Raw genomic sequence first — 13664 nt, forward strand, 5'->3', positions numbered from 1 at the left:
CAGTGTTGACTACTTTAGGAAGACGAAGATAGCTAGCCTCGATAATTACTCAGTTACTCTAAACTACACAATTATCTTTGATACAAAGACGGCTATGTAGCTAGCTAAGAAGAATTGCTCAGATCAAACAAATCAAGCCGTTGTAATGTAGCGAAGTGGAATATTACCTGTGGGTCAGAAGTTGACATACACTCAATTAGTATTTGGTAGCAATGCCTTTAAATTGTTTAACTTGGGTCAAATGTTTCGGGTAGCCTTCCACAAGCTTCCAACAATAAGTTGGGTGAAATTTGGCCCATTCCTCCTGACAGAGCTGGTGTAACTTAATCAGGTTTGTGGGCCTCCTTGCTCGCACATGCTTTTTCAGTTCTGCCCACACATTTTCTATAGGTTTGAGGTCAGGGCTTTGTGATGGCCACTCCAATACCTTGACTTTGTTATCCTTGAGCCATTTTGCCATAACTTTGGAAGTATGCTTGGGGTCATTGTCCATTTGGAAGACCCATTTGCGACCAAGCTTTAACTTTCTGAGGGATGTCTTGAGATGTTGCTTCAATATATCCACATAATTTTCCATCCTCATGATGCCATCTATTTTGTGAAGTGCACCAGTCCCTCCTGCAGCAAAGCCCCCCCACAACATGATGCTGCCACCCCCGTGCTTCACGGTTGGGATGTTGTTCTTCAGCTTGCAAGCCTCCGCCTTTTTCCTCCAAACATAACGATTGTCATTATTGCCAAATAGTTATATTTTTGTTTCATCATACCAGAGAACATTTCTCCAAAACGTACGATCTTTGTCCCCATGTGCAGTTGCAAACCGTAGTCTGGCTTTTTTTATGGCGGTTTTGGAGCAGTGGCTTCTTCCTTGCTGAGCGGCCTTTCAGGTTATGTCGATATAGGACTGTGGATATAGAAACTTTTGTACCTGTATCCTCCAGTATCTTCACAAGGTCCTTTGCTGTTGTTCTGGGATTGATTTGCACTTTTTTCGCACCAAAGTACGTTCATCTCTAGGAGACAGAACGCCTCTCCTTCTTAAGCGGTATGACGGCTGCGTGGTCCCATGGTGTTTATAGTTGTGTACTATTGTTTGTACAGATGAACGTGGTACCTTCAGGTGTTTGGAAATTGCTCCCAAGGATGAACCAGACATGTGGAGGTCTACAATTTTTTTTCTGAGGTCTTGGCTGATTTCTTTTGATTTTCCCATGATGTCAAGCAAAGAGGCACTGAGTTTGAAGGTAGGCCTTGAAATACATCCACAGGTACACCTCCAATTGACTCAAATTATGTCAGAAGCTTCTAAAGCCATGACATCATTTTCTGAAATTTTCCAAGCTGTTTAAAGGCACAGTCAACTTAGTGTATGTAAACTTCTGACCCACTGGAATTGTGATACAGTGAATTATACGTGAAATAATCTGTCTGTAAGCAATTGTTGGAAATATTTGTTTCATGCGCAAAGTAGATGTCCTAACCAACTTGCCAAAACTATAGTTTGTTAACTCTAGTGGTTCTAAAATGAGTTTTAATGACTCCAACCTAAGTGTATGTAAAGTTCCAACTTCAGCTGTATATAGCCTCTTAGCTTCCATTTAACACCAATTTGTATGTGTCCATATATTAGTGCTCATGGAGTCTTTTACATGAAAACGCCCTTGTCACACTCCAACCCATTGTAACCATATTGTTTGGGGACATTGCCACTGCCACTGTACAATAAATCCCCAGCTCTTTTGTGCTTTGTGCTATAAAGAGCTCCCATTGTTGCCTCCCCCTCACACATATTTTTTCTGTCACACCCACACACGCACACATGTATGTGCAAACACACGAATACACACACCAATATACTCAAAATGTCATTTGTTATTGTCACGGCATTAAATGTTGCATTTTTCTAGGAATATGGTAGCCTAGTGGTTAGAGTGTTGGGCCAGTAACTCAAAGGTAGCTGGGTCAAATCCCTGAGCTGACAAGATAAAAAAATCTGTTGTTCTGCACCTGAACAAGGCATTTACATTTTAGTCATTTAGCAGACGCTCTTATCCAGAGCGACTTACGGTAGTGAACACATTTCATATGTATATATATTTTTTTTTCTTCAGTTAACACACTGTAGGCTGTCATTGTAAATAAGTATTTGTTCTTAACTGACTTACCTAGTTAAATAAAGGTTACACAATCAAAGAAAGGCAATTTCTAAGACTATGTTCTTTATTGTTTCATTTCCTGTTATAAAAGGAAGCTACTAGCAAAAATTGTGACAACCAACCCTGCGATGGGGCTGGAGGACAGAGTGTGTTGATGGCTTATAACTCCATGTCGGAATACGATATGAAGATAAAAAAGGGTCCCCGTTTCAAACCAAAACATTGCTTTTTCTCCTAATATTGAAAATAGTCTTGTAAGATATAATGGTGCTGAGAAGTACATACAAGAGTAAAACGTGTGACAACCAACCCCGGTCTCCTCTGAGTGTTTTATTTACTGTTATATTTACGGTTATCATCATATAATATCATATAGGCCTAATTGTATACATTTATGTGACATCTAAAGGACTCATTTAGATCCTCAACCATGGGGCTTTCCAACAGTATTGTCTACTCACTGCCACTAATATAACAAACCCTGTGGTTAATTCAAATTGGAGCTGGTATGCATGGAAACAATGGACTTGTTTTTTTTGGGACATATTTACAGTGTGTCCAATTTGGCTAAATTGAGAGGGTGTGTATATTAAACCTGCAGATTTGACCTTTTTGGCTTCCTTGTCAGCTAGTAAAGCGAGCTCTGTGGGACGTCTGGTCTGTATCTCATACAGACTCATTATCCCCATCAGAGGCTTTGACCCCTGACCCCATGGTATCACCTATGATTTGAGTCTGCCACATGGGTTGAATGCTCTTTATTAGCCACCTAAATGGGCTTAGCAGACGCCTGTCAGAGAGGAAACTAGCGACAGTTGAAAGCAGCAGCAGCTTGACCACGTGGTGTATGTCCAGATCTATATTAGAACACTATAGTGGCCCATGGTGATCCCTCCTCTCCCAATGTGTGAAGGTAAAGTTAGAAACTTTCAGAGGAAGGATGAGTAGTTGTGTAATATAAACCACGAGCAGGGCTGTTGATCTGTCTTGTGATGAGGAATACAGTCTATTTTATACAGGACAGTGAATTTAGAAAGACCCTGCGGTCCCAGTCTCAGCCTTTGGGTGTGTCTGAAATATACTGCATTATGGACCTTGGTCAAAGGTAGTGAGTGCACTGAATAGGGAATAGAGTACCATTTCAGAGGCAGTCTCACTCTACCTCCACCACTACACCAGAGGAGTTAGTTAACTAGCTTTTCCATTGCAGCCAGATGGAGAGTGGCCGACATGTACAGATCTCTGACTTGGCCCCAGAAGACAACCTCGTCCATGTGGTCCATATGAAATAATCAACAGACACGCTTTCAGTTTCTATAACACTGAGCCTCTGCTGAAGACCTTCTATCTACGTTTTCATTAGATTTCCAGTGTATACACGCACAAACAAAGCATTTCAATATGTCCAACTTCCGGCGCCGACAGAGATGGCCGCCTTGCTTCGCGTTCCTAGTTTCCTAGGAAACTATGCAGTATTTTGTTTTTTATGTGTTATTTCTTACATTGTTACCCCAGGAAATCTTAGGTTTTATTACATACAGTCGGGAGGAACTATTGGATATAAGCGCAACGTCAACTCACCAACATTACGACCAGGAATACGACTTTCCCGAAGCGGATCCTCTGTTTCGCCCACCACCCAGGACAATGGATCAGATCCCAGCCGGAGACCCAAAAGCGCCGTAGAAGGGGCAGACGGAGCGGTCTTCTGGTCAGGCTCCGTAGACGGGCACATCGCGCACCGCTCCCGAGCATACTACTCGCCAATGGCCAGTCTCTTGACAACAAGGTAAATGAAATCCGAGCAAGAGTTGCCTTCCAGAGAGACATCAGAGACTGTAACGTTCTTTGTTTCACAGAAACATGGCTCAATCGAGACACGCTATCGGAGTCGGCACAGCCACCTGGTTTCTTCACGCATCACGCCGTCAGAAACAAGCATCTCTCTGGTAAGAAGAAGGGCGGGGGTGTATGCCTTATGATTAACGAGACATGGTGTGATCATAACAACATACAGGAACTCAAGTCCTTTTGTTCACCTGACTTAGAATTCCTCACAATCAAATGCCGACCGCATCATCTACCAAGAGAATTCTCTTCGATCATAATCACAGTCATGTATATTCCCCCCCAAGCAGACACATCGACGGCCCTGAAAGAACTTCATTATTATTGTAGCTGGGGATTTTAACAAGCCTAATCTGAAAACAAGGCTTCCTAAATTCTATCAGCACATCAATTGCGCAACCCGGGCTGGCAAAACCCTAGATCAATGTTATTCTAACTTCCACGACGCATATAAGGCCCTCCCCCGCCCTCCTTTCGGAAAGCTGACCACGACTCCATTTTGTTGCTCCCAGCCTATAGACAGAAACTAAAACAGGAAGCACCCGCACTCAGGTCTGTTCAACGCTGGTCCGACCAATCGGATTCCACGCTTCAAGATTGCTTCGATCACGTGGACTGGGATATGTTCCGCATAGCGGCGGACAACAACATTGATGAATACGCTGATTCGGTGAGCGAGTTTATTAGCAAGTGCATCGGTGAAGTTGTACCCACAGCGTCTATTAAAACATTCCCCCTCCAGAAACCGTGGATTGATGGCAGCATTTGTGCAAAACTGAAAGCGCGAACCACTGCTTTTAATCAGGGCAAGGTGACCGGAAACATGACCGAATACAAACAGTGTAGCTATTCCCTCCGCTTGGCAATCAAACAAGCTAAGCGTCAGTATAGAGAGAAAGTGGAGTCGCAATTCAACGGCTCAGACACGAGAGGTATGTGGCAGGGTCTACAGTCAATCACGGACTACAAAAGAAAAACCATCCCCGTCGCGGACCATGATGTCTTGCTCCCAGACAGACTAAACAACTTCTTTGCTCGCTTTGAGAACAATACAGTGCCACTGACATGGCCCGCTACCAAAACCTGCGGGCTCTCCTTCACTGCAGCCAACGTGAGTAAAACATTTAAACGTGTTAACCCTCGCAAGGCTGCAGGCCCAGACGGCATCCACGGCCGCATCCTCAGAGCATGCACAGACCAGCTGGCTGGTGTGTTTACGGACATATTCAATCAATCCTTATCCCAGTCTGCTGTTCTCACATGCTTCAAGAGGGCCACCATTGTTCCTGTTCCCAAGAAAGCTAAGGTAACTACTGCCACGTAGCACTCACTTCCGTCATCATGAAGTGCTTTGAGAGACTAGTCAAGGACCATATCAGCTCCACCCTACCTGACACCCTAGACCCACTCCAACTTGCTTACCGCCCCAATAGGTCCACAGACGACGCAATCGCAATCACACTGCACACTGCCCTAACCCATCTGGACAAGAGGAATACCTATGTAAGAATGCTGTTCATCGATTACAGCTCAGCATTTAACACCATAGTACCCTCCAAACTCGTCATTAAGCTCGAGACCTTGGGTCTCGACCCCGCCCTGTGCAACTGGGTCCTGGACTTCCTGACATGCCGCCCCCAGGTGGTGAGGGTAGGTAACAACATCTCCACTCCGCTGATCCTCAACACTGGGGCCCCACAAGGGTGTGTTCTCAGCCCTCTCCTGTACTCCCTGTTCCCCCATGACTGCGTGGCCATGCACGCCTGCAACTCAATTATCAATCATTTGCAGACATCACTACAGTGGTAGGCTTGATTACCAATAACGACAAGATGGCCGACAGAGAGGAGGTGAGGGCCCTCGGAGTGTGGTGTCAGAAAAATAATCTCACACTCAATGTCAACAAAACAAAAGAGATGATCGTGGACTTCAGGAAATAGCAGAGGGAGCAGCCCCCTATCCACATTGACAGTAGTAGAGTGGGTGGAAAGTTTTAAGTTCCTCGGCGTCCACATCACGGACAAACTGAAATGGTCCACCCACACAGACAGCGTGGTGAAGAAGGCGCAGCAGCGCCTCTTCAACCTCAGGAGGCTGAAGAAATTTGGCTTGTCACCAAAAACACCCACAAACCTTTACAGATGCACAATCGAGAGCATCCTGTCAGGCTGTATCACCACCTGGTACGGCAACTGCTCCGCCCATAACCGTAAGGCTCTCCAGAGGGTAGTGAGGTCTGCACAACGCATCACCGGGGGCAAACTACCTGCCCTCCAGGACACCTACACCAACCGATGTCACAGAAAGGCCAAAAAGATCATCAAGGACAACAACCACCCGAGCCACTGCCTGTTCACCCCGCTATCATCCAGAAGGCGAGGTCAGTACAGGTGCATCAAAGCTGGGACCGAGAGACTGAAAAACAGCTTCTATGTCAAGGCCATCAGACTGTTAAACAGCCATCACTAACATTGAGTGGCTGCTGCCAACATACTGACTCAACTCTAGCCACTTTAATAATGGAAAAATTGATGTAATAAATGTATCACTAGCCACTTTAAACAATGCCACTAATGTTTACATACCCTACATTACTCATCTCATATGTATATACTGTACTCTATACCATCTGCTGCATCTTGCCATCTTGATGTAATAAATGTATCACTAGCCACTTTAAACAATGGCACTTTATATAATGTTTACATACCCTACATTACTCATCTCATATGTATATACTGTACTCTATACCATCTACTGCATCTTGCCTATGCCGTTCGGCCATCACTCATTCATATATTTTTATGTACATATTCTTATTCATTCCTTTACACTTGTGTGTATAAGGTAGTTGTTGTGAAATTGTTAGGTTAGATTACTTGTTAGATATTCCTGCATGGTTGGAACTAGAAGCACAAGCATTTCGCTACACTCGCATTAACATCTGCTAACCATGTGAATGTGACAATTTTTTGGGGATTTGATTTGAACCTCTCTCCCAAAATCCAAGACATCCGAAAACAAATGTCCATATTTGGCATCTAAGGTCTAAGAGGAGACCTGAATAAACCCTCATTACAAAGATTTGAATTCGGTTTATGTATGTGGTTGTTCTTCTACCTGTAGGGGTTGGACTCAGCCAAAATAAGAACAACATATTCTCCAGTCTAAAATTAGGATGTTGGCAACGTGAGGATGCAATGTGAATCACCACAACACAGTTTTGTCTAAAGGGTGTCTGTCTATAACTGTGGTACAAGATCTCAAGACTGTATGTGGCTGCGTGTCAGCTGTGTGTGTGTGTGCGAAGAATGAGAGAGATGAGCGTCTTTGTCTCCACTAGTCTGTTCTCTTTGTTGCTTGTTTCCAGCTCAGCTTCCCAGTGATCTCCAGTAGCAGCAGCATTATCAGCACAGAGGACATCAAACCCCCACTGGGCCAAAACAGAGTGCTAAAGGTTCCTGCTCAGCCCACATGCACCTGTCTCTCCCTTAACAAACACATCTGTGCCATCTGTGGAGACCGCGCCTCAGGTCAGCACCCCAAACGTCCCCACAACAGCCCCACAACGTCTCCCTGATCCCCAATACAGGGCCCTACAGGCTGGGGGGTCCCTCATCTCAAAATGCAAATCATTGTCATTCTACTAAACAAGCATGAAGGGAAGAACTAAACCGTTGTATGTATTGTTCTGGCAGGTAAACACTATGGAGTATATAGCTGTGAAGGTTGCAAGGGCTTCTTCAAGAGAACAGTGAGGAAAGAGCTGACGTACACCTGTCGAGACAACAAGGACTGTCTGATTGACAAGCGCCAACGCAACCGATGTCAGTACTGCCGCTACCAGAAGTGTCTGGCCATGGGCATGAAGAGAGAAGGTATGCTCCAGGAAATTACCTGAAAGAGTGAGCACAGACAGACACTCATGTGAAACCAACGTCAGCGTGCTGCTTTGCTTCCTCCACTGTCCCTGTCCCGTCGCAAACACACATGACTGACTTCCTCCACAATGCACCAACCAAAAGGGTATCCTACGAAGCAGGTTTGAGGAGTTAGTGAGGTAGCATTGGTCAACTCTGAGTTCAACTTGGAATAACCAGTCATGTACATTTTTGTCAGGTAAATGTCTATGGCAACGAATCCTTAAGAACTAACTTGATCCAGGGAAGGCTAACTCAGGGCTAACTCCATTTATCCAGAATGAAGTGTCTGAGCCACAACTTGAGGACCAATGAAATCAGATTCCCTCCCTCTCGCAAAGATTGCGACATCATCCCCTTCATTTGAGGAAGAAGACTGATTAAATATTTTATTAATCAAATGCTTTTTAAATATTTTATTAATCAAATGCTTTTTTGTGTGTTAAAAGTGTTTAAAAAGTGACTTGCCCATGGATTGAAGAGTTCGGCGTTTGACTAGCCACGTGCGACATGCATGCACAGTTACAAGCCTGCTAGAGTTCGCAGCAGGCGGATGAGCAATATCCACCGTCATTGTACGGATGAAGCCTGAGCTGGACTGTGAAGCTAACGGAAGCTAATTAGCTTTAGAAAACCCTGAGTAGATTTAGCTTGCTCCATAGGATACTCCTCTGCTGTGCTACTGAATAGGAACCCACCACACACACACACACACACACACACACACACACACACACACACACACACACACACACACACACACACACACACACACACACAGCACAGCACGGCACAGCACAGCACAGCACAGCACAACATACTTTATAGGGTACACCATCTGTCACCACAGTGTCTAGGGTACACCGTCTGTCACCACAGTGTCTAGGGTACACCATCCATCACCACAGTGTCTAGGATACAGCCTCTGTCATCACAGTGTCTAGGGTACACCATCCATCACCATAGTGTCTAGGATACAGCGTCTGTCACCACAGTGTCTAGGGTACAGCCTCTGTCACCACAGTGTCTAGGATACACCATCTGTCACCACAGTGTCTAGGGTACAGCCTCTGTCACCACAGTGTCTAGGATACACCATCTGTCACCACAGTGTCTAGGGTACAGCCTCTGTCACCACAGTGTCTAGGATACACCATCTGTCACCACAGTGTCTAGGTTACAGCCTCTGTCACCACAGTGTCTAGGATACACCATCTGTCACCGCAGTGTCTAGGATACACCATCTGTCACCGCAGTGTCTAGGATACAGCCTCTGTCACCACAGTGTCTAGGATACAGCCTCTGTCACCACAGTGTCTAGGATACACCGTCTGTCACCACAGTGTCTAGGATACAGCCTCTGTCACCACAGTGTCTAGGATACAGCCTCTGTCACCACAGTGTCTAGGATACAGCCTCTGTCACCACAGTGTCTAGGGTACAGCCTCTGTCACCACAGTGTCTAGGTTACAGCCTCTGTCACCACAGTGTCTAGGATACAGCCTCTGTCACCACAGTGTCTAGGATACAGCCTCTGTCACCACAGTGTCTAGGATACAGCCTCTGTCACCACAGTGTCTAGGATACAGCCTCTGTCACCACAGTGTCTAGGATACAGCCTCTGCCACCACAGTGTCTAGGATACAGCCTCTGTCACCACAGTGTCTAGGATACAGCCTCTGTCACCACAGTGTCTAGGATACAGCCTCTGTCACCACAGTGTCTAGGATACAGCCTCTGTCACCACAGTGTCTAGGATACACCATCTGTCACCGCAGTGTCTAGGATACACCGTCTGTCACCACAGTGTCTAGGATACAGCGTCTGTTACCACGGTGTCTAGGGTTCAGCGTCTGTCAGCACAGTTCCTGTATCTACCCTCAGGGCATGGCTGGTGAAGAAATGAGCTCTCGTTGTGGAATACGGACGCTTTCCCTGCTTATTGTACTGTTTATCATGTTTGATGTTTAATTGGATCTTAGCCAATAGTTTCATATACTGAGACACCACTGATTAACACTTTGGTCCCACTTTAAACAAAATATAACTTTTAAAGCTTACTGAACCTTTCATAAACTCTTCATGAGGCCATTCATATCAAATGTCATGCTATACAAGGAGATCTTCATCTTGGTGGAGTAGGCTAAGAGCATTCCCCACTTCTCTGAGCTGGCCCTGGACAGTGTTGTATGGGGCTGTCTATAACAGAAGCTACATTCAATGTGTTGACCCCAGCTGTGCAGGACGAGCGCCAGAGAGCCAAGGAGAAGAGTGAGAGTGAGGCGGACTCGTTAGGTTGTGCTAACGAGGACATGCCTGTGGAGAGGATAGAGGAGGCGGAGCTCGCTGTGGAGCCAAAGACCAAGACATACATCAAGGGGAGCCTGGGCGTGCCCACCAACTCAGTGAGTTCACTGCACACTATATAACTTATTACTGATCACTTACTATACTCTATGACTATTTAGTAGCATACACTGTATATCACATACAGGCAAAGCAACCTCATTCCCCCATATTATGCTAACTGCTTAGGCGGGAGGTATAGATGAGACACAAGCTGAATGTTCTTCAATTTGCTTTAGAAACCACCACAGAAAAGTCCCCTTGGTAGAGGCCATATTTAACTCAAGCTCATTGTATCCCTCCAGTTCAGGTCTCTGATGAACTCTTGACCCCCTGACTTCCACTCTGTCTCCCCAGCCCAACGACCCTGTGACCAATATATGCCAGGCAACAGACAAGCAGCTCTTTACCTTGGTGGAGTGGGCCAAGATGATCCCCCACTTCTCAGAGCTGGCTCTGGACGACCAGGTCATCCTCCTAAGAGCAGGTATCGTCTGATCTCATCTGCTGTGGTCAAACCTGTAAGGGGAAATAATTTATCCAAACTGAGCAGCTCTGACAACTGGGATTTACTTGCCTTTTACTTGATGTCCCACCACTTAGCAAGGCCATATTCATTAGGCTCCAAATGGACCTGAACAAGGAGGGGATGTTTTAACTTATCCAACAAGAAATGCTCATTTACATTTTCCATTGGAAAATGTTTTGTAACGTTTCCCATTGCATGCCTTAATGAATATGACCCAGTTAGAGGTTTCCTTCTCTACCCCTCAGGGTGGAATGAGCTCCTCATAGCTTCTTTCTCCCATCGCTCCATCACTGTGAACGACAGCATTCTGCTGGCAAACGGACTCCAAGTGCATCGCAACAGCGCCCACAGTGCAGGGGTGGGGGCCATCTTTGACAGGTAAACACTAACAGCCTGGCTCATAGATCCTCATCATCACAGTTAGTCCATTCATTGGTACCATTGGATACTTGAATAATCTACCTTATAGTGTATTGAGTACTATCATATAATTACAGTTAAGATTTAAAGTGTTACTGTTAACAAACCCAATTTTACTCAAAATTCCTGATAAATATTCCATGGGTTTTTCAAGCTCATTACATGCTCATTGCTCATTGCCTTATTATCGCAAAATCTGTCCTAATTATGCTTGCATGCTTTCAAATCCTAACCTTTTCAGAAGGTTTGATGTAGGATCATTAATATTTCCCTCAGATTTCATCTGACATGCAACATTTTGTGCATTTGTAATGCTTGCAGAGTGATGAATTAATCTTTGAATATTTTGTCTCTGAAGAGTTGTTGGGGCCATGAATTCTAAACAGCGATACATCCAAGGCTATCAGAGGAATGTTGTCAGTATATTAAAGTAGCTTGTTTTACCTGCACAGAGTGCTGACTGAGCTGGTGTCTAAAATGCGAGACATGCAGATGGACAGGTCTGAGTTAGGGTGCCTTCGAGCCATCGTTCTCTTCAACCCAGGTAGGTCTACTGTACATCACACACTCCATCCTGGATAGCAACTCATCAAGCTGTTCTGTACATGAATGGGACAAAGACTCTTATTTCAGGCCTATTCTTAGTCAAGGTTGCTTTGTGTTGTTTACATACAGTAGTAATACTGATATACTGTAGTGTATACCTGTTCAATGCATATTCATTTGTAAATGTGAAGAGGAGGAATATGAAGACAGTATGACTTGGGTTACAGAGCACTATATAAAATATATAAATGAGGTAAATAGAGCAGGGTTATATTTAATGTTAATTCACCACACCAACATCCTAGTATAAACCAGGCTCTCTCTAATACAAATCCAGTAGCCCCGGGTGTGTGTGTGTGTGTGTGTGTGTGTGTGTGTGTGTGTGTGTGTGTGTGTGTGTGTGTGTGTGTGTGTGTGTGTGTGTGTGTGTGTGTGTGTGTGTGTGTGTGTGTGTGTGTGTGTATTATATGAAGTAAAAGCCTGGTCTCTGTTTAACACATTTTAATCAGGTTGTTAAGAGGAATAGATTGTGATGGCCTACTTTCCAAATGTAGTGTGTTATGTAAAGCCTGAACCATTTTAATGTTTTGCTTTCCTCCTAAACTATCAACAATACAGTGCATTCGGAAAGTATTCAGATCCCTTGACTTGTTCCACATTCTGTTACGTTACAGCCTTATTCTAAAATGGATTTAACAAATGTTTTTCCTCTTCAATCTGCACACAATGCCCCATAATGACGAAGCGAAAGCAGGTTTTCAGACATTTTTGCAAATGTATTAAAAATAAAAAACAGAAATACCATATTTACATAAGTATTCACACACTTTGATATGAGACTCGGAATTGAGCTCAGGTACTTCCTGTCTCCATTGATCATCCTTGAGATGTTTCTACAACTTGATTGGAGTCCAACTTTGGTAAATTCAATTGATTGGACGTGATTTGGAAAGGCACACACCTGTCTATATAAGGTCCCACAGTTGCCAGTGCATGTCAGAGCAAAAACCAAGTGATGAGGTTGAAGGAATTGTCCGTAGAGCTCCGAGACAGGATTGTGTCGAGGCACACATCTGGGAAAGGGTACCAAAACATTTCTGCAGCATTGGAGGTCCCCAAGAACACAGTGACCTCCATCATTCTTAAATGGAAGAAGTTTGGAACCACCAAGACTCTTCTTAGAGCTGGCCATCGGCCAAACTGAGCAATCGGGGGAGAAGGGCCTTAGTCAGGGCCAAGAACCCGATGGTCACTCTGACAGAGCTCCAGAGTTCCTCTGTGGAGATGGGAGAACCTTCCAGAAGGACAAACATCTTTGCAGCATTCCACCAATCAGTCCTTTATGGTAGAGTGGCCAGATGGAAGCCACTCCTCAGTAAAAGGCACATGACAGCCCACTTGGGAGTTTGCCAAAAGGTACCTGAAGGACTCTCAAACCATGAGAAACAAGATTCTCTGGTCTAATGAAACCAAGATTGAACTCTTTGGCCTGAATGCCAAGCGTCTGTAGGAAACCTGGCACCATCCCTACGGGGAAGCATGGTGGTGACAGCATCATGCTGTGGGGATATTTTTCCAGCTGCAGGGACTGGGAGACTAGTTAGGATTGCGGGAAAGATGAACGGACCAAAGTACAGAGATACTTGATGAAAATCTGCTCAGGACCTCAGACTGGGGCGAAGGTTCACCTTCCAACAGGGCAACTACCCTAAGCACACAGCCAAGACAACGCAGGAGTGGCTTTGGGACAAGTCTCTGAATGTCCTTGAGTGGCCCAGCCAGAGCCGGGACTTGAAATCGATCGATCATCTCTGGAGAGACCTGGAAATAGCTATTCAGCAACGCTCCCAGTCCAACCTGACAGAGCTTAAGAGGATCTGCTGAGAAGAATGAGAGAAA

At 45.0% G+C, this 13664-nt stretch overlaps 1 protein-coding gene across 2 annotated transcripts in view; it reads left to right on the plus strand.

Annotated features, from left to right (window-relative positions):
- The window catches only part of LOC106585776 (retinoic acid receptor RXR-alpha-B), a 43810-nt gene that overhangs the window by 23068 nt on the left and 7078 nt on the right, over positions 1-13664 (plus strand). For both annotated transcript variants that reach the window (XM_014172379.2, XM_014172382.2), the window contains 6 exons: positions 7375-7537; positions 7703-7882; positions 10160-10329; positions 10628-10757; positions 11045-11177; positions 11672-11763. In XM_014172379.2, coding sequence (XP_014027854.1) covers positions 7375-7537; positions 7703-7882; positions 10160-10329; positions 10628-10757; positions 11045-11177; positions 11672-11763 — 868 coding nt within the window. The remainder of the gene's footprint in view (positions 1-7374; positions 7538-7702; positions 7883-10159; positions 10330-10627; positions 10758-11044; positions 11178-11671; positions 11764-13664) is intronic.

The sequence above is a fragment of the Salmo salar genome, chromosome ssa24 (assembly GCF_905237065.1).
Source record: "Salmo salar chromosome ssa24, Ssal_v3.1, whole genome shotgun sequence".
NCBI classification, from domain to species: Eukaryota; Metazoa; Chordata; class Actinopteri; order Salmoniformes; family Salmonidae; genus Salmo; species Salmo salar.